Source organism: Phlebotomus papatasi, chromosome 2 (genome assembly GCF_024763615.1).
Source record: "Phlebotomus papatasi isolate M1 chromosome 2, Ppap_2.1, whole genome shotgun sequence".
In the NCBI taxonomy this organism is placed as follows: domain Eukaryota; kingdom Metazoa; phylum Arthropoda; class Insecta; order Diptera; family Psychodidae; genus Phlebotomus; species Phlebotomus papatasi.
The window spans coordinates 108,480,634-108,504,670 of record NC_077223.1 but is presented as its reverse complement, the minus strand read 5'-3'; the positions used below and the strand labels follow the sequence as shown (position 1 = coordinate 108,504,670).

Here is a 24,037-nt window from a genome sequence, read left to right as displayed (position 1 = left end):
CTTCTCTATTTTATCCTTATTAGCAGATCGTGTCCCTTCTTGTAATATGTACTTTTGCATTCCTTATTGACCAAAATAGTGTTGTACAAAAGGATTTTTCTCAAACTTATCCTGAATTTTGGGACAGCTCAAAAGAATATGAGTCTTCTAGCTCAAAATTTCATCCCAATGTTTTTGTTGTAATATCGACAATTATTCACAACTTGAATAATTCACAACAAATTAACCCAATTAACTGTTTTCAACTAAATTATTAAAAGCATTTTCTTGTGAAAATGACTTAACTCTAAGGAATTAAACAATTTTCACATTAAAAAACCTCTCATTTTCTCTACGTGAATTTTCGCGGCATTTCGAAGAATGCCAACAGGCACCACCAAATTCATTTCGGCTTTTTTTTTATCTCAGGCCTGCGTTTAATAGATTATTGACAGTGAAGACGCAGAAGATTTATTGAATTGAAATTATACCGACTTAAAACGGTTATTAATTTAAATTTAAAAGTGACAGAAAAATACTCAGCGAATACCGAATGCTAAAGCTTAGCAGAATTTTGCTTACAATTTAACAAATAATGCTAGAAGTCACTACAATTCCGATCAAATTTAAAAATCTGTAGAGAACTTAAATGTATTTATTGGCAAACTTGTTTGCAGCATTTGAAGGGTTTAACTTTGTGAAATTAATAGATACCACTCTTTTTCATCTTACACTGAGAGAAATCCGAAAAAGTTAAAATAACATTCCGGAAATGTTAATTTTACCCTGCAGTATTGATCCGAAATCGGTGTAAATATTACCCTTTTTAGGTGTATTATGGGTTAAAGTTACCCTTTTTCATGTTAATTTTACCCTTAAAAAGGTGTAAAATTAACATTAAGAAAATGTTGATATATTTTACACCTAAAAAGTGTTAAAGTTATGAGGAAAAAAAGTTAATCGCACCTTCTTTTTTTCTCAGTGTAAGACTAATTATTCAAAAAAGGTAATGTTAATACACAATACCAGCATGGGATAGAAAACAACGAATTTTCCATAAACTTTTCGAAAATGAATTCCTGTTGGGGACTTACGAACTGCTAGTAAATAATATAACTGACTAAAAAGTTCGTAAAAGTTTGTATTTTTCAAAAACATCGTTCGTCCCTCGTCCCATAATCACTTGACGAGCATTTGTTGTTCTTTTACAAATATGTATTTGTACTTTTTTTGTTTGCCTGCTAAACTTTACAAACAACTGACAAAGTGTTACGGACCTTTTTCTGTGTGTTTCCGAACATTTACACACAGAAAAATATCCGTAAAGTTTTGTCATTTGTTCGTAAAGTTACATCAAACGAACATGAATAATAAATGTCTGTAAAAGAACAAAAAATGTTTTTCTAGTGATCATGTTACAGTAGACTCTCTCTTAATCGAGAATATGGGGCAAAATGTCATCCGGTTTAGCGATAGAATTGGGCGTCAAAGCCTTTGTAAATTCCACAAAAAGCGCTCAATTATAAAGAATCGCGATAAAATAGGAAGAACTAGTGCGAATTTGAGCGAATTAGCTTCATAATTAAACGTGAAAATTGTCAACAAAATTTGTCGCCCGATTGAAAAAGAGCCTATTGAGTGAGAGTCTACTGTACAGTGTTTTGAAAAAAGTACAAATTTTTAAGAACTTGTTACAGGGTTTTACGTTTTAAGTGGTCAAACTCAAAGAGAGATATTGGAGCTTATACTGGTAGGATATATCAACTTTCGGTTTTCGGTTACCACCAATAAAAAAAAATATCACCAGAATTTTTTTTCCTTTTCTCAAAACCTCCTTCCCGTCTAAAACCATGTTTCTTTGCTTCATTTTGAACTATAAAGTTCAACACCTCTATAAGACCCATTTATCAAACGATTTTCTTAAATTTTGATTTTTTGGAAAGGCCTTGAAATTTCCAATCCGGATGCATCGGTTTCCGATATTCAGGTGACAGCTGTCAAACACACAAGTCAAAAAATCCCCCTTTTCGCATCTTTCACCCGAATATCAATCACCCGAATATCGAAAACCACGCATATTTATTTCAAAGACAAACTAATTTTTCTAATCTTGTAAAAGTTTAATGATCTAGCCCCAATTTTAAGAAGTATTTTCATAATATATAATAATTTTATTCTTTTTATATAAAATTCCATTAATTTAATACACCCTTAATTTACCAATAATTTAAAATACTTTGTGCCTAACCGAAGTTAGTTAATTCAAAAATTTAATTTTCTTTCAGTTTAGACACAAACCGTTGCACAAAACTAACAATTTATTATCTGATCTTAATAAATTGTTTGATATAACCCTGTTTTAAGATATTCTTTCGTTCTTTAACCTAAATTGTTTTTTTTTAATTACATTTTTTCTCATTTTGGTAAACGCAATTACACGAGAATTTCCAAATTTCTATTGGCCTCTAAAATCTTATTAATAGGGTAAGTGTGTCAAATTTCGGCATAGTTGCATGCAAGCGTTAAAGTCTCAAGTTTGAAATGTGATATTTTAAATACAAATTGATTTTTTAAAATTCTTTCTTCTGAAAGAGTGTTGCTTGGAACCTTGTAAAGTGTTTACCGTCTTTATTTACTCTAAAATCATTCTTAATACATTTTAAAATGAATAAAAATATAGACATAGCTTTGGTGCCCTATTTCGGCCACCTTCATTCTCATAGTTCCTTGCCCTTCGGGAATTCTTCCAATATCTTTTTCACGTCATCTTGTTTGTCGAAGCTAGATTTTTTGTTTTTCTTTTGCGTTGTATAATCTCTAGAGTACGTAACATCTAAAAGTTAATGGAAATTCGAGGAACAAAAAAGATGGCCGAAATTGCAAGCTGGTCGGAATTTGCCACACTTACCCTAAATACCCACGTTTCTCGATATTTCTAAAATTAAACTCCATTGAATATCAAAAATAACCATCCCATCCTTAACAAACATATCTGCGGAAAATCCAATTAAATTAACAGCAAGGTGCGTATCAACCTATTGAATTCAATTTTTCGATTGCTATAAATAGCCACTTGAAGAAATAGCCTCATTATCTGTATCTCCTGAAATAGGACACTGAAGATGGACAAATTCAGAAGGGATCTTCCCCGCGCAGTGTCTTCGAGGGCAATTTTTCATTGATTATTGAGATCTCCGTGCAAATAGGAATAGCACGGAATGCCACAATAAACCCTTATCAGTCAGTGATAAGTATCTTCTAAATAGAGGGAAATGCACCAAGAAATGAGCAATAAAAAATTGCTGATAATACCAATTGTGCATGTCGCAATTATCACAATTGGCATTTGGTTAATGAAATAGGGGAGATTAATGCACCTTTGAGGCTCTATGAGTGTGCAGCTTTATGATACCCAATCCCCACTCCTGGCCACTGGCTCTAGGCGAGGGAACACTCTGAGCTCCCACTCTCTAGCTAGAGCCAAGTGAGTCTGTTGGAGTTTCTCAGGTTCTCAGTGTATCTGTGTCCCTCGTCAAGTTTTCTCAGGCGCAATTTTCCAAACACCCAACAACATTCCCAATTTCCAGTCCAGGAATTTCCCGCGGGGATATCGCAATTGTGACAAAAAAATCCATGAGGATTCACCGAAATTCCTGGGAATAATTTCCAACTGCGAAAAGTGAATTATGTTCAACTCCATTATAAGAGTCTCATGACGACCCAACCTTGGAAAACAGTGACGAATTATTGACTCTTTTTGCTAATAATTCCACCACTAGTGCTTTTGTGCTTCACAAAAATCCACAAGCGGAAAGAGAAGTGTTTAAAGTGATTTTAAAAAATACATTCTAAATATTCTTCTTCAGTGAAAAAAAAAAACCGCTTCAAAGGAGCCTCCTTGAGATAAAAAAAAAAGTTCAGAAGTTGTCTGTGATTCTTTATCAGTGATATGGCCAGTAAGTGTTCCCGTGCTATCTCAAAGTGCAGGCACTGAGTGCAGGGAGAGTTTATCGCGAAAGTGGAGCAAAATGCGAATAAGATGCTTGTGACAGAGGCCCCAATGCCACCAAATATCCCTCAGGACCCCCAAAAGGGGATCCTGACTACTGACGATGCTTCGAGCACCAAAAGTAACAACATCTCCATTGAATCCCTGCCAGAAGACGATGATGCATCGAGCATCATGTCGGACAGCAGTGATGAGTACCGAGAAAGTGCGGAAAAACCCGAATTGGGCAATCGGGCGCGATCGTACGCCATTGGTGCCATGAATCAAGTGAACAGGATCGGAACCAATGGGGTTCTAGTCATAGATGATCAACAACAGGTACAAAACAGCCCAGACAGACCTCCAAAAATTGAGACAGTTGCCGTGTCAAATTCCTCAGACATCACCTTTGGAAACAAAACCTTCATCAATGGACCTGTGACCATCAAGCAGTTCATCAAAGAAAGTCAACCACAAACACCAAATGGACGAGATAATCCTGGATACGACGGTAGCAACCGATCACTTAACGGTAAGATTTAACGTTTTTCTACTTTTTGAAATGTGAGATTATAGAGATAGATAGATAGATAGATAATTTATTTCATCAACAATGTCTTAATAGCGCGTTACAATAGAATTTTTGTGAGATGTTTGTGACTTTAAGTCCACCGCCGTCTTAGCGTTGGTGACCAACCTCCAGAGCAAAACGGTGAAAAAGCTCCTTCGTAGGTTGTATATGCCATGGTAAATTATTCATCAAATTTATGATAAAAAACACTTTGTAACAAAATCTTTTCACATAAAATCGTAAAGAAAAAGAAACAGGAAAAACTGATCTGTCCAACTTGCGCGGTTTTAAGCATTTTGAGAGAAAAATGAGAAAGGCTAGCTCAAACTGAGCTGTGAGCCATTCGGGCATACGCCCAATTGTAGAGAGAAATGTCACTTATATTATCTTAAACCTAACCTAAAATATTATTCTCGCTTCGATCATCGAAATAGCTACTTTTAATTCTTAAAACCTTTAAGACAAATAATGTTAATATTGTGAAACCGGCGAAGCTTTTCTCAACTAATTTTTTAATTTAAAAAATAAATATTTTATTAAGATTATGTGAGATTATGTGAACTGAAAATCCACGACATATTTTGAGATTATTTAAAACAGAGATGTACAAGAACCGTTGAAACCGAATAAACGTCAAATAAAGCATGTGTACGTCAATGGTCAAAACGCTACCAGAACAAACTTATTTTGACGTTTATTCGGTTTTAACGGTTCTTACACACCCCTGATTTAAAAGCAAATGTTTATTACAGTCTAATGATTGTAAGATTTGTCAGGTTTGTGGTTTATGAGGTTAAGTTAAGGCCTCTACACATTAGAAACAATTTTCATCAAAAATGCTCTTTTGAAATAAATTGGTTCCAATGCTGTAGGTGGAAACGTCAAAATTCTTTAAAAAAATGCCATTTTTGACAAAAATTACTCCCAATGTGTTGAGACCTTTATCTTCAAACTACCATGGCCTATATTAAAACCTTAAAATCCTTGAAGTCTGTAGTTCTAGTGTTTGAAAGACCTTTTGACAAAAAATTATAAAATAAATAAAATATTTTATCACTTACTGTTTAATTGTACTAACGATATTTTGGATTGGGAGGTTATGTCAACCATAACCTTCAAAAAATCTCTCAAATATGGAATAATTCCCGAAACCGTTCGTTTGATTTTTAATTCAAATAGTATCGACATTTCAAAGATCGTTGATACTAGACCATTTTCAGTAATTTGATCAAAGAATATACAGTAGATTCTTTCTCAATTGGGCATTTGGAGCAAAATGTCATCCGAATAATCGAGCGATTTGGGCGTCAAAGTCATTGCAAATTATACAAAATGTGCTCAATTATAAAGAATCACGATAAAATAAGACGAACTACGGCGAATTTGAGCAAATATGCTTCAAAATCAAGCGTGAAAATTGTCAACAATATTTCTCGCCCGATTAAAAAAGAACCGATTGAGCGAGGGCCTACTGTTTGTTAAAAAAAATGTAAGGTTATGTTTGTCCTACCCCAAAATGAAGCACATATTTTTTATCGGTGATAACCCCATATTCAACAAATTAGTTAACTGAGCGAAATATAATATCTAATTCCCTATTTTGATCTAAAGATTATAAAGAAAATCTTATATCTTAATTTTTAGGTTAGGAATTTTTTGGGTAAACTATTACTCTTATATTAGGTTATATATATTAGAGAGCTAGGCGTAAATCTCCGAACGAACTGTTCAAGATTGAAAAAACTTTTGTAGAAATTAACATACATAATTTTAAAACACATTTTGAGGTTAAGTCCGACATAACCTCAAATTAAAAAAAAAATATTTGCCGAACAAGATGATGACATTTAAGAATATCCATAATTGCTTTCAAAAAAGTTCTTCGTGGGTACGGGAAATGAGTATTTGTCTTGAGAAAAGTCTACAGCTGATAATGGCCTTTGTGTTCAAAAATTGATTGCTTTAAAATAAGTGCAATATCCGATTGACAAGACTGGATGTTGGACTTTTCGTTATAAAAGATATGCAATAACTCTTACTTCTAGTATTGTGTTATTAAAGTGCATTATCACATAAGTTCCATCATGAAATTTAATTTTGCAAAATGTAAGTTTAAGCTTGAATAATACTTTGCATTCGGTTGTGCCTTTTTGATAGAATATCCAGTAGAATTTTACCTATTCAATCGCATATTAATTTCAAGTATTCACTGGAAAGTAATATGTAAGATAAACATCTCTTTTAAATGACTAACTATTCAAGATCTCCAGCATCTATGTAAATATTTGCAGAGCTTCTCGCTAGAGAACGTTCCCATTTATTGCTCTCGCGAATAAGTGGAATCTTGTAAATTGATTCTCTTGAAAGAGCAATGGACTTTTTATTTGAGACACTTAATTATTGCCCTAGTGCAATATTTTGTCAAGTTTCTATTGAAGAAACTGAAACCGAAGAACATAACGGAAATTGATTTCTTTTTTTTAAATAAAATGTATTCATATGAGATTATGTGAGGTTATGTAAAATAAAAGTTAGGTTAAGATCCAGTTTTTGGATCATTTTCTACAAAAAGCTTGTTTCTATATTTTCCAGTGGATTCTTCAACTCAGTCCACATACAAGGAGAAGCTGTTTGCGTACAAAACATGGATCCTTGTGGGGATAACATTTTTATTTGCCCTCGTGGGAATAATCTGTCTGACAGTGTTCCTGACAGCAGCCGAAGAGGTTCCAAAACAAGGTGATGGAGATGATTCTAGGAAGAATATCCCGATAGAATCCACAATAGGTACCCCAATCTCTGATCTGTGCACTGAGACATTGGGTTCTAATCATTTTTGTCCCATCTACATTTCCTTCTTTCACAAATCACTAAACACTCCATATTTTTAAAATTTATTAAAAATATGAGAGGTTATAAGTGAGGTTATTTTAAAGGGCTTTCAAACAAATAACCTTCTCTTCTCGATCATGTTTTGTAAAAATATTAATACAAATTAATATTTAATAAATATTAAAGTATGTCAATGCGAATCCAAAATTTTATGAAAAATTAAGGACCGATACTTTTCCATAAATCTATTTCCGCATCCTCATAATCGACCATTAGTGCCCATCCGATTAAAGATATCGATTGTGGATAGCTTAATATTTATTAATCTATTCGTTTGTTATTTTTCTATCAACCATTTTGTAAAATTGTTCGTAAATGTTTGTAAATTCCCATTGGGGACTTACAAAATACTCGTGCAAAGTATAACCCAAAAACAAGTTCGTAAAAGTTTGTATTTTTTCACAAACATTATTCGTAACATGATCACTTAACGAGCATTTTTTGTATTTTTACAACCATTTGTTCATAAATGTTCGTAAATATATAAAAAAATGTTCGTACAATTTTCGTAAAATGTTCGCCAGGCAAACAAAAATTTACGAACAAATGACAAAATTTTACGAACATTTTTTGTGTGTTTACGAACATTTACGAACAAATGTTTGTAAAAGTCTAAAAAATGCTCGTCAAGTGATCGTGTTACGAACAATGTTTGTGAAAAAATTACAAACTTTTACGAAGTTTCTTGTGGGTTATAGAATTTAGGAGTATTTCGTAAGTCCCCAATAGGAATTCACAAACATTTACGAACAATTTTACAAAATATTTTTTGTCTGTGCAATGGCAATGGCCAAATAACTCACACAGCTATATGTTTAATCTTGCCATCAAGTCTCTTCATTTTGCCGTGGAGATTGAAAACAATGCTCAAACGGCGATAGCCGCAAGGTAAAATGGACTTTACCTGAGTATTGATTATAATAATGAGTATAATAACAATACAATTCTTTTATTATCTTCTATTATTTGATGTAATTTTCAATAATCTTGATATTTAAATGGTATTCAAAATATTATAAAGATATAAGCTGATCCTAATCAATGAAGTATCAATAAAGCACCAGCAAATTCACAGCACCATCTATCATTTTTTATGCTTCCTCATAATATTCTTCATTCATTTCGCTATTAAACTGTTTATTGATTTAATGAGAATTGAGAGTATTTTGTTTTTTAAGAACAAAAATTATCTAGTAATGTTAGAAACGTTAGAAAAGCTGGGAAACATTAAGAATATCGCAATTTTCTGAGTAATAACGGTATAATAACACAAAAAGTATTACTTTATTAAAATAATAAAATTAAATAATTATTATTATTAAATGATATTCAATTGATTTCCTGTACGGAAGCAGAAAATATCGTAAATATTGATTTAATATTTTTCTGTTTTGGCCTTGTTGGCCTCTACACACTAGAGAAATATATGTCCATATTGAAGAGTTTTTCCTGCACAAGCGTAGGGAATTTGCTTCAATATGGACATAAATTTATCTGTTGTGTAGAGGCCATTACACATTGTGAGAAATTTTCATCAAAATAAAGCATTTTGAAAATAATTAACTTGAATATGAGCATATAATTTACTTCAAAATGCTCCAGTTTGAGGAAGATTTCTCACAATGTATAGAGATCATTATTTCCACGAAGAAGTTTCTGTAAATATTGATGACATTATCGGAGAAATTTTTACAGTTTTTCTTTAAAAAACGTAAATAATTTACTTCAATATTTCAAATTTTGACGAAAACTTCTTATATTGCGAAGAAATCATCATAACCTCTTCACTTTGTTAGAAATTTTCGTCAAAATGGAGAATTTTGAAGAAAATCGCTGCAGGCGTTACAGACGTAATCACGTAAAGCGCTTCAAAACGCTCCGTTTTGACGAAATTTTCTCTCAATGTGCAGCAGCCTATATGCAAAATTCTTGTTATTTTTTGTGTTTATGAAATAATAACTTCAAAAATCGAAAAAAATATCATAATTTTTAATAAATCAACTACATAGCCACTGTGTACTTTTCATCCTAATCTTCTCTCACGAAAAGACAATTTAGACGAGAACTTTTCATCAAAATTGAGCATTTTGAGGGAAATATCTCTCAATATTTAATATTTAAAGAAAATATTTGTTATTTTTGTGAATTTTTAATGAAAAAAATAACCTAAATATTGCAAAACTATATCTAAAATGAATAACATTATTTTTTCTTTAGATATCAACTTCTTATGGCCTCTACACACTAGAGGATTTTATGTCCATATATTGAAGGAAATTCCCTACGCTTGTGTAGGAAAAACTCTTCAATATGGACATAAATTTCTCTAATATGTAGATGTAGAGGCCATTAGTTTCCTGTAGTCTCTCTCTCTAAATCCTAATCTTCTGTCACTAATTCTGGACACATTAAAGTAAGATCTGTGGCTAAATTTTCCGATGGTAATGCTAGACTGTCTTTCTAGGGGATGACTTACTCTCTGCAGCCAACACAACTCTGAGGCTTGTATCGAGAAGCGAATGGATCGCCCAGCCACCAAATGATGAGCTAGTCGATCTAATTCTGCCTGCCCATCGGGTAGTAATTGCCCATACAGCTACTGAAGACTGTGACACACAGGTGAGTCTAATTTTACTACTCGAACTCCACAGAGATTCAATGGATCGGTAAACGGTAAATGATGCGAAAGTATATTTGAGGTATAGTTTCTAATGGTGCAATTCCAATTGAAAATGGACATTTTTTTAGCACTTTGCTGTTCTAAACGCCTCTACATAATCGACTTTTCTTGATGTTGGTTGCTGTCATGACTGTTTAACAGTTGTGACATGTGTTTAGACAGGAGCCAATACACACAAAAGTCGATAATACCTAAACACTTTAGAACAGTAAAGTTCTAAAAAAAACATATTTATTTTTCATTAGAATAGCACCACCTTACGATTTCGAGCATTTTACAAAGCATAGGTTGTTTTGCCGCCCCTTTTATTGCTTGAACTCCAAAATCCAAAATTAATCTCAACTTAATTATGCAAGCCGGAAGACGTGAAAAGACATATCGGTATCTCTGTTTTTTTCTTTTACTTATGATCGATTTAGGATGAACGGTAAGAGATATCGACATCCGTTTCTCGACTCTCTTCCCTTGATGGTTTATTACCGAATCGATTTGGCAAAGATTGGATTGATTTAAACGGTCTTAAAGGTCCTGAAACGATAATATCAGTTCCGGCCGGTAGAAAATTGAAAAGTAACAATAATTGATTTCTTTGCTCAAAGCCAAACGGTGAGAGATATAGAGTTAATCTCTTCAATGACATGGGTATATTTTAGAGATTAAGCATAAAGATATATTTCGTTCACATACGACAATTACCGCTAACGGTTTTACAACGTCAAAAGTCAAAATTAAATAGTCATTTATCATTCAATAGATTCAATAAAAATTGAAATTGATATCACTTAAAATGTTCCGAAATTCAGAAACGTGCTTTAGTCGGTTTTAATCAGTAATGAACCGGTAATTAGACTTAAATTGAAAATTTGATTTATAACAACAGTTACACAATTTTGCGATAGTTTTTAGGTAATTTATGAAACGGAAACCAAGTCGATTGAGGGATGAGGGGGAAAAGCGAAAAACCATTTCAAAATAATATCTACTTCTGTAGTAGGAGGGGGTAACCGAAAACTGGAAATCCATATCTCTTACCGTTTGCCCTATAAAACCGAATACGTTAAAATTAAGAAGCGTTTCAACGGGTCGAGCACTAAGCGAATTACAATTCCAATTTCCCTCTGTCATAGTTTTCTTCAGAAATACTTTAGAAATCTTCAGCTCATAACTAACTTCCAAAGGCGTCAAATTATTATTTAACGACTTTTGCAATTAAAAAAAAGAAATTCATAAAAAAATACTTCGTTGACAGATAATTTCAAGTACGATAATACAAATATTGCGTCTTATGATTGATTTATGGCCGCTAACGTCTAAAATCTAAACATTAGGAAGTTATACTTCCCGAAGAGTATTAATTTAAGTGAAATTCTCAGAAGTGAATCTCAATGTTTTCAACTCAATCTCCACGTCGTACAATGGAAAAAAATGTGAATAGATTAGTTGGATGAGTAATATGAAGAAAGAAATTTACACAATTAATTCTAACTCTTATCGCATTAATTTCGATAACTATTTCTAATTAGAAATGCCTTGATTTTTCGCAGAATACACAGTGAAAATTCAGCAAGAGCTTTAGAATTTTGTCATTGTGTTAATTTCAATGTTTGACGAATCATTCAGAGAACAAAAATTTCTGATTTTTAAACAGAAAAAGCTGCAAAATTGCGCTAAGTTGTGATTCACAGAATAACATAAAAAGAGAATATTTTTTTTAGTGAACTGCATCATCGAATGAATAGGCAAGTAAGTGAAAAAAAACTTAAAATTTTACACTTGCTCTGAAATTGTTTTATTGAATTGATGCAAAAGTCTGCAAAATTGAGAACAAAGACAACCCATGAAGTCAGAAGCATGCAAAATAATTTTACTCTCTTAATAAATCAACATTTTTGTGGAAATTTTGATAAAAATACAAACGAAGAATTTTTTTATGCTTATATATATGCCATGAAAAAACCCGCAATAAAAAACTGAATAAAATGATAAAGAAATGAGAGAGCAATTCAATCTTCTGGCAAAACATGTTGAATTATTTAAATTATATCAAGACTTGAGATTTTATATCCAAAAATTTCTTAATTGTAAGACGTTTTGAAGATAACAAATGAACTTTTCTCACTTTCTTGAAAGTCTTGTGACTCACAGATTTAACTTATTAGTTAAAATGAAATCCACACCAAACGTAAGCTTGAACTTTCGAATAAACTTGGGAAATTTTACCATTAAAAATTGGGCTAGCAAATGAATCAGATATTTGGCAAAGATGCTTTCTCATACAGCTTTGCTTTGATGAACAGATTATCAAGGAGAAAATCCATTCTCTTTTTTTGTGACTTTTCCTTGGGCTTTTCCCAAGACACTCACCCAAATTACAGTAGACTCTCGCTAATTCGGCTCTTTTAAGATCGGGCTACTTTTTAATTCGGGCGTCAGTTAAATTCGAAAAAAGTTTGTTGACATTTTTTACATTTGTAAAATTTTATGGTGTTATTTTGCACTATTGTGAATTTTCATGGAATTTAAGTTAAATATCAGTATGTAAACTTGACAAAAGTGATGAACAAAAAGTCGTTACATTTCAGATAGTTTGACGCCTGAATTTCTCTATAATTCGGGTGACATTTCGGTCCGAAATAAATCACTCAAAATATTTCCCAAAATACACCTCAGGAGTAATTTAATTGAATTTCGTATAAAAATTATTTATCGGTTATGAACCGGTTTATTACCGATTCAAAACCGATTGAAACCGGTTCAGTTTTGTCGGAAATTTCAAGACCTTTCCAATGAGCCCAAATACACGGTAAAAAATTTCGGCACATATTTGTTCCAAAAATTAGCTCGTCTACGGACACCCAAATTTTTGGGACAAATTTGTATCTATTTGGGATTAAAATGTCTTCTTCAGATACAATTTCGTTCCAAAAAAAATTGTTCCAAAGTAAATTTATTGCAATATTTCGGTCAGTGGCCGAAAGTTTTTACCTTGTATGTCCCCACTCTCTTGATAAATGCGCTCTCTGTGTCTTTTCAACCTTTGACGCTAAAAAACCGTTATTAGGAATGATTTAACGGTATTTTCGTCTAAGGTGGAAATGTCCGCCTGGGTAATCTCTAAAACCGCGTGCAAGAACCGTTGACACCGAAACGCCAAATGAAACATGTACGTCTGTACGTCAATGGTCAAAACGCTACTATAACAAACTTATTTTGACGTTAATTCGGTTTCAACGATTTTTGCACACCTTTGCTCTAAAACATATCCAAAAATGAAAAAAAAATCTCATGACAAGTTTTCGAGCAATCCCAAAAAACATGGTTTTGGAGGGGAAGGGGAGAGGTGAGGGGAAAATTAGGGACATGTTAATGATCCTTGCGTCGACTTATGCTGGAGTCCCCCTAAGGTCCCAAGTCGCTATCTCTTACCGTTTGGCCTCTGGAGCTGGCGACAGTCGGACGGACAGACGGACAAACAGCGTGACAACTGGATTATATATACTGCTTTGCTCTCTCCGAGGAGTTTGAGCAGTAAAAAACATTATCTCCAGGCGTTTTCTTTTTCTTTCTTCCTTACCACCCCGCTTCTTCCGCCCCCCCAAAACCATATTTTTTGTTTATTACGATTTTTTTGGAGGTAGGTCAGATGACCTATGACTGAAAAAACATTACGATATTGTTTTTTTAAGGTTAAAGTTAAACCACTGTGGAGGACTCATTTTTGAACCGATTTGCTTAACTTTGGATTTTTTGGAAAGGTCTTGATATTTCCTATCCGGATATTTTGGTTTAAGTCGGTAATGAATTGGTTTATCTCTTTTTAATATTTTTCTAGGTCTTGAAATTTCCTATAAAACTGAACCGATTCTAATCGGTTCTGAACCGGTCATGAGCCGATTCATAGCTGATAACTACAGTAGACTCTCACTGAATCGGCTCTTTCTCAATCGGGCGACAAATTTTGTTGACAATTTTCACGTTTAATTATGAATCTAATTCGCTCAAATTCGCTATAGTTCTTCCTATTTTATCGTGATTCTTTATAATTGAGTGCTTTTTGTGGAATTTACAAAGGCTTTGACGCTCAATTCTATCGCTAAACTGGATGACATTTTGCCCCATATTCCCGATTGAGAGAAAGTCTACTGTAATTTTTATGTGAAAATCAATTCTATTAATTTTCAAACTATTTTAGGGATCTTTTGAGTGATGAATCGGTTCGAATCGTTTGAAAACCGGAAAATGATGCGAAAATACTTTTGAGGTATAGCATCAAAATCTCGAGTTCGAGCATTTCGCAAAGACTAGGACGCTTTGCCACCCCATTTTTCAGTGTTTTTAAAAAGAAATAACCTTCTCCATGGGGTTTTCACCTTTTCTCACTTGGCACCCAAACGAAAAGAGATAACGAAGTACGGATGGTTTTTTTTTGAGTTTAATGGACCATTAATTACCCTAGATCAGGATAAAGCTTTATCAAAATTACGCTCGTTTAAATGGGCCTTTCCCGCTCTAATTACCTAAAAATGGAAAAACTACGGAAATTTTAACAAAAATAGAAGGATAAAATTAATTTCCTTATTTTCAAACGCTCATTCTTTCGAGAAAAAAAATATTGAAAAGGAATATTATCCAAGAGAGTACACTCACTCAGTCCCGGCATTATGCACTTCGGGATTATGCACCTGACAGAATTATGCACATACAATTATGCAAGTTTGCCTACCATTGGGAGTCAATTTATGAAATCATTTTTGAAATGCGCCTAAATATATGCAATTTTGCGACGCGGGAAATTTAAAAACACTGTTCTTTTTCGGAATAAAACTTTAATTTCTTTTATTAAGGTAAAATGTTTAAATATTCTAAGAATTTTTTGAAGAACTCTGACAAAAAAGTACTGTTTGTTAATGCATTTCCATTAAACAATGGAATCTTATTGTTTTGGCTACTTTTACTCCGCGTGAAATTCGTTCTACGGCCGATTTATTCAAAAGAAAGCCCCTGTGAGTATGCAAATTTTCTCGATGCATAATGCCATTTCGGCCGTTTTTTTTCGGTCCCTAAAATTTGCATAATCCCGGAACTGAGTGTAAAAATAGCCAAATTCAATTTCCCAAAATTAAACCCTTCAAATGTCAGTAGTATTTTTTGCTTTTCTTAGATTTTAAGAAGAGTAACCTTGAAAACCTTCTTAATTTTTATTTTTAGATTACAAGGGAACTTTTATTAAGTTTTAAGCCCTGTCCCATGATCCCCTGTCGCTCCTGAAGCAGTAACAATTGATTTCTTTTTAACATTCTTTCTAAGACACAAACCAAAGGAGTCAAAATTTTCAAAAGCAAATCTCAGAACCATTTCTTTTTAATAAATTTTTTCATTTTTATTATCTAAAAAATAAAGAGCATTGTCTTAAAATTTAATTAAAGAAATACAATTACAAAACCATAAATTCTTTTGTCCTGATACTTGGGTAAAATCTTGGATTGTGTTGCAATTTCAGGCCAGCTGCGTCTATCGAGTTCGCTTCATCCAGACCTTCCACATGGAATCTCGCGGCTGGGATGACATTGGCTACAACTTCCTGGTTGGTGGCGATGGATCAGCTTACGAGGGACGCGGATGGGATAAAGTGGGAGCTCATACGAAGGGCTTCAACGTGGACAGCATCTGCATCGCCTTCATTGGCACCTTCACGAAGAATACGCCCCCGGAACGACAACTTCTGGCCGCCCAGAAGGTAATCCAGTGGGGCGTGGATTTGGGGAAACTCAGCAAGGACTATCGGCTATTTGGCCATCGTCAGCTCATCCCCACCGAGAGTCCAGGAGCTGCCCTCTATGCCATCATCAAGAAATGGCCACACTGGTCCAAGGATCCCTCATAAGCGACTGACCACTTAAAAGCATTTTACTTTTTTGTACATAATAACCTATGAATAAGAGTCTCTCTGTCTCTCCCCGTCAATTGCTCCTGTACTTTTCTTCCTCCATAATCCGAATGGTCACGTCATCCAGCGCACAGGCTGTAACCTCATTGATCATCCACATTTCCTCCTTGGCCTTCCGATGCTCCTGCAGGAATTCCCTGGCTTTGTCAATATACAATTTCTGTTCTGCCAGAAAAGCTTCCGGATCCAGAGTAAAACCCTGCAATTTCTCCGATACACTGTCACTCAGGCTCAGGTTGCTGATTGACGGCCGTGGAAGTAAACTGGATTTGTTCTGGGCAATCTCACAAGCCAATTTATTCCACTCTGACATCTCTGCCTTCAGCAGCTTCTCGTAATCCTCATCATTGCTCCAAGTTCCTTTGGCAACTTCTGCAGAGACACACGTTATTTTTCAATTTTCCGCGTTAGCTCATCTGCTCAACTCACCATTCAGAGCCGAGAAAAGACTCTTTCGTCGACTGGGTCTCACTTTTGTCCTTTTTACTTCACTTTGCCCTGAATTTCCGGGATTTTCCATGATTTGCTTTGGAAATGTTTACAAACGCACGCACAATTTTTCAAATGAAATCTGACAGTTTGAAAATGTCCACCACAATGCGGCGTCGGCGCTACAGTCGCATCAGCTGTGATGAATTTTTTACACGATTTTTTATACATTTTTTTACACTACAAAAGTAAAAAATGTAAATTGTAAATGCATTTTTAGTGTAATAAAAATAAAATAACTTAACCCTTTAAGGACGATTGGAACACCGGTGTCCCATAAAGAAAATAATTTTTCCTGACTACCCAAAGTTATTTTTTTCTCATGTTTGTACATAATTATAAAGTAGAAGGTTGAAGGAATCTATAATATTTTTTGCAAGTCTTTAGCTATTTGCTATGTAGTAAATATTTAAGCTCAAAAATAGTGAATTTTTAAATTCTCAAATTCATAATTGATTTTATTTATTTTTTATACTTCCAATTTTTTTGAGCAAAACCCTTTTGTCAATAAAAACTACAATACTCATACGTAATATTTTTCATTAAAGTGAAAAATATTATTCATTTGTATTGTCAGAAAAATTACTTAAATTTTTAGACTATTTTTGTCCCTATCGTTCATAGAACCACAAAATACACCGAATCAGACTCTGTTGGACTTTCCAAGTTTAGATGTAAGACTTAACATTGATTATGTTTCTCAGTTTAATTTTTATTGTTGATTTTCAGTCCGTAAAAAGTGTCTCGTCGTTAAAGGGTTAAAAGACTGAATTATAAAAAATTACAGTAGACTCTCACTCAATCGGCTCTTTTTCAATCGGGCGACAAATTTTGTTGACAATTTTCACGTTTAATTATGAAGCTAATTCGCTCAAATTCGCTGTAGTTCTTCCTATTTTATCGTGATTCTTTATAATTGAGCGCTTTTTGTGGAATTTACAAAGGCTTTGACGCTCAATTCTATCGCTAAACCGGATGACATTTTGCCCCATATTCCCGATTGAGAGAGAGTCTACTGTATACCCAATACGATGTAATTTAAAAATTATTTTACGTAATTCAAAATTTCTGGATTTTACATTTTATCATTCGCCTTTCTATTTTGAGTTTTTTTTAGATATAAAAAGCCAAGAAACGGGATGTTTAAAATTTTTAAGATAGTAGTAAATAGTAGTTGCAATACCGTCAAATCATACAACTTTGCACCTCCTGAACTTTGCGCCACCCTATTTTTAAACATGAAAAGCTCTCTAGCGGAATTGGTAGTTGCGAGGAAGCTCTCCAAAAATTCTGTAAGGTAGCTCTAAAATACGCAGTGATTATGAGTATTCTCCTTTATATGCTTATTACCAAAGGTTGGTAAAAATTCCATTATTATCTGTGCTGTATCATTTTTCTAAATCTGCAAAAAAGTCTCCTCTGGAATACACATTTCAAAAAGTTTCTAATTTATTCCGTGTATCTTGTTGCATTCATTTATTATTGAAGATAAATAGCTGAATCGGCGATTTCATAAGTTGTTTCCTCTTCTTGTAGTGACGTGTTAATCGCAAAATGGGGAAAACACAGTACAACTATGCTACTAATTTTCTCGATAATTTCAGTGTTTAATAATATCTGAGACTAAAATCTTTCAAACAAGAAAAATTTAACCCCCTCCAACCCCACTGACCAGAGATATTGGTCATAAAAGAATAAATTTTGCGACTTATTACAATCATTTAAAGATTTTATTTATTTTGAGGCGTTCTAGTTGGCAGAATTTAATCATTGATGGTGTAAATTAAAGGTCTTATGAAATATACAATTCTTGGGAGATTGATTTTCTTAATTTCGAAATCCAATATTTCGAAATCTGTGTTTCCAATTTCGACGAAATTTTAGTATGTTGTAGCTAAGGCTGAGACCTTTCTAACGATGGGTCGCAGTAGCCTCTCAATGTTACTTGAGTCGACTTATAAAAAATAATTTATAAACAATAAGTAGCGACTCAAACATTCCATGGAGGAACTAGGCCTTCCCGCAAGGAGATTTCTAGACATGCATTATCTTTTTTCTTATACGGGATGAGGTTGTCAATCCAGTGCTCTACTACTTGACCCATTGAGTGCAATTGATTAAGGTCGTGCAAAAAGTCAAACAGAGCCTGGGGCCTGTAATAACTCAATGTTTCATATTTCCACTACGGAGAGTACCCTGTGATTTGAGGATGGGGCTGGCTGGGTAGGAATTCTCTAACTCTGTGAACGCTTCACTAGTAAAAGGTTCATGAGATTCCCTTCATGACTGCTAGAAAAATTATTCTGTAACTGTGCGTGAAGCGAGAAGGGAAGCGTGTTGAAATTTTCATTGAATTTAAGATTTTTATCAATATTTCAACTAAATAACTATGGAAAATACTGGAATTGACTATTAGAAAAGATGTAGTGTTGTTTATTAAGCTGCATATGGACAAATTTTTCACTGGCTTCACCGAGTAATAACATTATCTTCATCGAAAAATTGACAAGTCAAACACATACCTCAAAGTGATGTTTTCACGTGATGCTATCGCAAGCTACAGAATCTCTTTTGCTATCACTTTAGTGAAATGTTCACAAATTTTGACAAATGATCACAGTGTTACAGAATCCCCCCTGAATGTAGCGGATAAAGTTGGATAAAGGTTTAAAGCCGGCCCATACAGTAGAATTTCGCTAATTCGGCTCTTTTAAGATCGGGCTGTTGACATTTTATAACTTTGATATTATGAGTATCAAATGAAGCAAATATGCTCAAATTTGTCATGGTTTATCTTAGTTATGATGTGATTTTGCATTATTAAGAGGTGTTCATGAAATATATAATAAATATGAGTATGTAAACGCAATATGTGCTGTGCAAACAGATGAACAAAAAATCGTTACATTTCAAACAGTTTGACGCCCGAATTTCTTTCTAATTCGGGTGACATTTCGATCCCAAATGCCCGAATTTGAGAGAGTCTACTGTACTTAGTAGAGTAAAAAACTCATGTAGAAAATTCAATATTTTTGTGTAAAAAAAACTTGGGTTTTTTTACTCGCATTAATCAACGTGTAGTAAATATTGCAATGATGTAATAAAAACATCGCTCAATGTCTACGCGTTTTTCTGTTTTTTTGTGTAATTTTTGTAAAGTGTTGGTAAATTTGGGGAATTGAAAAATGCCACCAGAGACAAGGTCATTGTCCACGTTAGATCTCAAAAGGTTAGAGCCGTTATAACTCACCTGAGTGGCTGAAAATTCAGTGAAATTGCACAAGATTGGTGTCACAGTTCCAGTCCAGGCTTTTTTGTGTGTCGCGCACTCGATTTTCCGCCTCTGGCTTTTCCTCCAATTCCCCGTTTTCCGTGTCGTCAGAACACTTCTCCCACCACTCACTTTGTTTATTCCAATTTTATCAGCGCGAGATAAGAGAATTTCTATTGCTTTGTAGTAGTTTTTAGTTGAGTCTTTTGGAGGGAAGCAAGTGCAGATGATCCATTCCCCGCCAGCCCATCAGTAGACGTGGAAGTTCCTGATACACAAAAAACCCACCACTTTGAGTGAATCACACAGTTTTCAGCGGAAAAAATCGATTTTTTGCGGTAAGAAAAACACGAGAAAAATTGTTTATCTTTTGCAATTAATGCGGTAATTAAATGTAGGTATAAAATTGGAGGTCAACTTTTGACATGACTGACGACGACATCTTCGTGCCGGTTCGGGAAGCAATCGTGTCGGAGGAAGTGGTCAATTTGAAATCCTTCTTCGTTAACGAATTCAACAGGGAACCTCAATTTTACGTTAGAGTCCCTGGGAGGTAATCAATGGCAGGAAAAAGGTAATCAATGGAATTATATTGAAAATTCATGGAATTTTCAGGGTCAATATCATTGGGGAGCACATAGATTACTGTGGGTATCCTGTCCTGCCAATGGCCATCCAGAAAAATATTATTCTGGCTGTGGCATCGACCGATGATGGGATACTGCAGCTGAAGAATGCCCAAAATAGCATCTACAGGCCATTTAAATGCTCTATTGACTCATTCAAGTAAGTATTTGTTTATTATTTCAATCTTTTGCTTATTTCTGCACTTTGTGCTTGCTTTAGCACTTTTATTTCTTTTTCACTGTAATTTGTAAATTTGTTTTGACTTTGCTTGTTTTCATTTTTCGCCTTCTTCATTCAGCACACTTCTCAATTTTTAGATAACAAAATTATCATTTCTATTTTTCTAAGAATTGATTATTTTCGGCAATAAAGATCTTAAGCACGAAAATTAATTCAAAAATTATTATTAAACGAAAATTTATTCCATGGAAACATGATTTTGAGATTATAGCACCTCATATCTGAACCATATTTTAACATGGGCGCTTACTGCGCCCATTCTGGCACCATGATCACTTAAAAAGGTGAAGTTCTGAAGATTTATAGCAATCCCTTAGACCTTTAATTCTCAATATCTTATGATTTTAATTTCTTTTAAGTAGAATCATGAACATAGCCATTTAAATAGCTGTTTATTTTTCCTTGGTTCCGTTCAGAAACTATCCGGTGGAATTGGCAACCGGATCGGCTCGGTTTTGTCAGTTGAGTCCAAATGGCAGCCATATTGAAATTCAAAATTATCCTTTTGCTGGTACTTTATCATTTAAAAAAGCACAATGTTTTTAACTGTTTGATTCATTATAAATAGAATTTCAATGTATTATTCCTCAAGTTTATCAATTTAGCATTTTTTCATTTTATCACGTTCTGTTCTGTGATAAAAAGTTCTTTTTATGATATTGTTTATTCTCGCTCTTAGACTTTATCAGGAATGACCCTCATTATTTAGGTTCTTGAACTATTTATTACACAAAATTTTGCTCCCTTTTTAAACTATGTCGTCTTATCTGCTTCTTCTTGCTTCTATTGGCTTTTTTGGATTATGATAAGCCACAAATTTATTGATGCTTCAGCTAATCAGAGATTTAAAAAGCATGTCAATATTTTGTCTGATAAAATGAATAAAATAAATCTTAGGATCGAACTACCGGAAGGCCGAGGTCCAGAATGGTACAATTACTTCCTGTGCGGAGTCCGTGGGGCACTGGAAGAGATTACAGCGACTGGAGATAGTAAGCCTAAAGGCCTAATGGTGGCAGTTAGTGGAAATATCCCACCAGCTTCAGGTCTCTCGAGTTCCAGCGCTCTTGTGAGTGCAGCTTGTCTTGCCACAATGCATGCCAATGGCCAGGAATTGCAGAAGCAACTTCTTGCAACAATTTCAGCCAGCAGTGAGCGTTATATTGGTACTCAGGGTGGTGGTATGGATCAGGCGATTGCTTTTCTGGCCCGTCAGGGATGTGCTCAGTTCATTGAGTGGAATCCGTTAAGAGCTAGTCCTGTTACCCTTCCCCCTCAGGCACTATTCCTCATCGCCAATAGTCTTACAGAAGCCAACAAAGCTGCAACGTCAGATTTCAACCAGAGAGTCGTTGAATGCAGGCTAGGATGTCGGCTTTTGGCTAAAATATCCGGACGGGCTGATTGGAGGGACATTCAGCAATTTGCTCACCTGCAGGAAATTTTAGGGTACTCCCTCGATGAGATGGAAACTTTAGCTCAGGAATGTCTAACACGGGATATCTATACCCGAGCTGATCTCTTGACTGAATTTCAAGTAGATGCTGATGACTTTGAAGATTCATTACTTACTCCCAATACACGATCCTCACAACTCTTTCGCGTTCGCCAGAGAGCCCTTCATGTTTTCCAAGAAGCCAACAGAGTAACCAAATTTCGCCAGGCTGCCCAAAATGGCGACATTGAGCAACTGGGAGAGCTCATGAGGGCCTCTCATGAGAGTCTTCGGCATCTCTATGAGTGTTCCCATCAGAATCTCAATGATCTCGTTGGGACAGTAGGCCGGGTGGGAGCCAGTGGAAGGCTAACAGGAGCCGGATGGGGTGGATGCATTGTAGCCCTCTGTGACTCAATAGATCAATGCGATAGTGCAATACAGGAGCTAAGAAAGTACTTTGCTCAGCGTCCAGAAGCCGAAGGACGCAACTTTGACGATCTAGTCTTCATCACGAATCCCCAAAGAGGAGCAGAAGTGTTCCTCAACTAAAGCCAGTCTTTTCTGCATTTATTTTTTCAATCCTTTTTGTGTTTTTTTGATACACTTTATGCTTTATAATTTCCAGTCAATAAACTATACAAGTGTTTTAAAATATAATAGATAAAATTACTGAAATATACTTATGTATTATAGTAAATCACGCGTTTTATACTGGCAAGGCTTTTTCTGGTCGGTCTTTCTATATTACAGGGACACCAGGGACACAACATACAACGAACACATCTCTACTCACTTTCACTTTAAAGGTAGAGGTGTTTCTTTTAGAACTTCAACTTTTAAGAATTTACAAATAAGCGTAAAATTCAGTCGAGATAAAATTCGGAAGAATTTCTTCATATATCGATGAGATATTTATATATGGGAAAGAGACTCGATCAGTTTACCGCGGGTTCGCGGCACGCTTCAAGCAACCAACCTTCTAATGGCAATAAATGATGAAAAATAAAATTTCTAACATGAAAATAAAATAGCTACAAAACTAAAAATCAATGGAATTACTAAAACGGAAGGAGAAAAAATATTTTTTTCGATTCTTTTAATTATTCTGATTATAGTCCTATAGCAACTTCATATGCGTTTAAAAATTGAATTTGGAATAGCGTATAAGAATTTTTTTCAGAAAATGTGCAGTTCTATAAGATTTTCTGATAGAATGCTTCAATTTCTGTGGCAGTAGCGCTTAAAAAACTAGTGGAGTTTTTTAAAAGTGCGCCACTTTTACATATAAGGGCCTCTTCGACTATTTTAGAAGTTCTACACTACAAGAAAAAATTCAGAAAATCGTGGTTCTATATACCGTACTTCTAGAATTCTTCAAGATTACTATAGAGAAAAAAATACTTGTTGGGTTTCCTTGAATACCCAGAAAGCCAGAAGTGGACTTACAGTAGAATTCCTCAAATTTGAACATTTGGGAGGTATAGATGACATTTCCCACTCCTAATTTGAACAATATTTTCAAAAACGTAATGGAATTGATACGAAATGCGCTTTCCCTAAATTAATAAAAATAACTTTAGAGAAAATAGTAATGTAATTTATTGTGAAATAAATGGAATATGATGCGGAAATTAATATAAGACGATAATATTGAGGAAACACAAGAGAAAAATGGTTCTAATTCAGACTTCTCGCGAAATTGTCTTCGTATAACCTCAAATTTAACATTTCGAATTCAATCGGAGTTCAAATTTGAGGAACTCTACTGTATACACACGCGGCTCTTCGTTGTCCGACACTTCATTATTCGGGTGACAGCATGTCAAATGCTGGCGGTTGATGTATTCAAAAAGATTTTTTTACGAAACATGCAGTTTGTCCAGAGTGAATTAATGTGTTATTATCATTTTATCAA

At 34.3% G+C, this 24,037-nt stretch overlaps 4 protein-coding genes across 6 annotated transcripts in view; 2 read left to right on the top strand and 2 right to left on the bottom strand.

The window, feature by feature from the left end:
* Positions 1 to 19,863, bottom strand: part of LOC129800761 (uncharacterized) — a 31,296-nt gene extending 11,433 nt beyond the window's left edge. The window contains exon 1 of the mRNA XM_055845376.1: positions 19,797 to 19,863. The gene's annotated coding sequence lies outside the window, so the exon portion shown is untranslated. The remainder of the gene's footprint in view (positions 1 to 19,796) is intronic.
* On the top strand, positions 2,378 to 16,074 carry LOC129800760 (peptidoglycan-recognition protein SA-like). Of its 3 annotated transcripts, none has more exons than XM_055845375.1 (4): positions 2,378 to 4,499; positions 7,131 to 7,277; positions 9,916 to 10,049; positions 15,611 to 16,074. In XM_055845375.1, exons 1-4 carry the CDS (start codon positions 4,019 to 4,021, stop codon positions 15,992 to 15,994), a joined length of 1,146 nt encoding a protein of 381 aa, XP_055701350.1. In that variant the 5' UTR covers positions 2,378 to 4,018; the 3' UTR covers positions 15,995 to 16,074. The 3 variants fall into 3 exon arrangements, with proteins under 3 accessions (XP_055701350.1, XP_055701349.1, XP_055701348.1); XM_055845374.1 differs by having other exon boundaries at positions 9,895 to 10,049; XM_055845373.1 differs by having other exon boundaries at positions 7,131 to 7,325; positions 9,895 to 10,049.
* Positions 15,331 to 16,656, bottom strand: LOC129800763 (uncharacterized). The gene is made up of 2 exons (XM_055845378.1): positions 16,487 to 16,656; positions 15,331 to 16,429 (listed from the first exon to the last, which is right to left on the bottom strand). The coding sequence occupies exons 1-2, from the start codon at positions 16,575 to 16,577 to the stop codon at positions 16,071 to 16,073; spliced, it is 450 nt and encodes a 149-aa protein (XP_055701353.1). The 5' UTR covers positions 16,578 to 16,656; the 3' UTR covers positions 15,331 to 16,070.
* Positions 19,864 to 20,095: 232 nt separating the features above from the next.
* Positions 20,096 to 22,819, top strand: LOC129800759 (N-acetylgalactosamine kinase). The gene is made up of 4 exons (XM_055845372.1): positions 20,096 to 20,155; positions 20,216 to 20,370; positions 20,433 to 20,603; positions 21,582 to 22,819. Exons 2-4 carry the CDS (start codon positions 20,243 to 20,245, stop codon positions 22,669 to 22,671), a joined length of 1,389 nt encoding a protein of 462 aa, XP_055701347.1. The 5' UTR covers positions 20,096 to 20,155; positions 20,216 to 20,242; the 3' UTR covers positions 22,672 to 22,819.
* Positions 22,820 to 24,037: the final 1,218 nt, after the last annotated feature.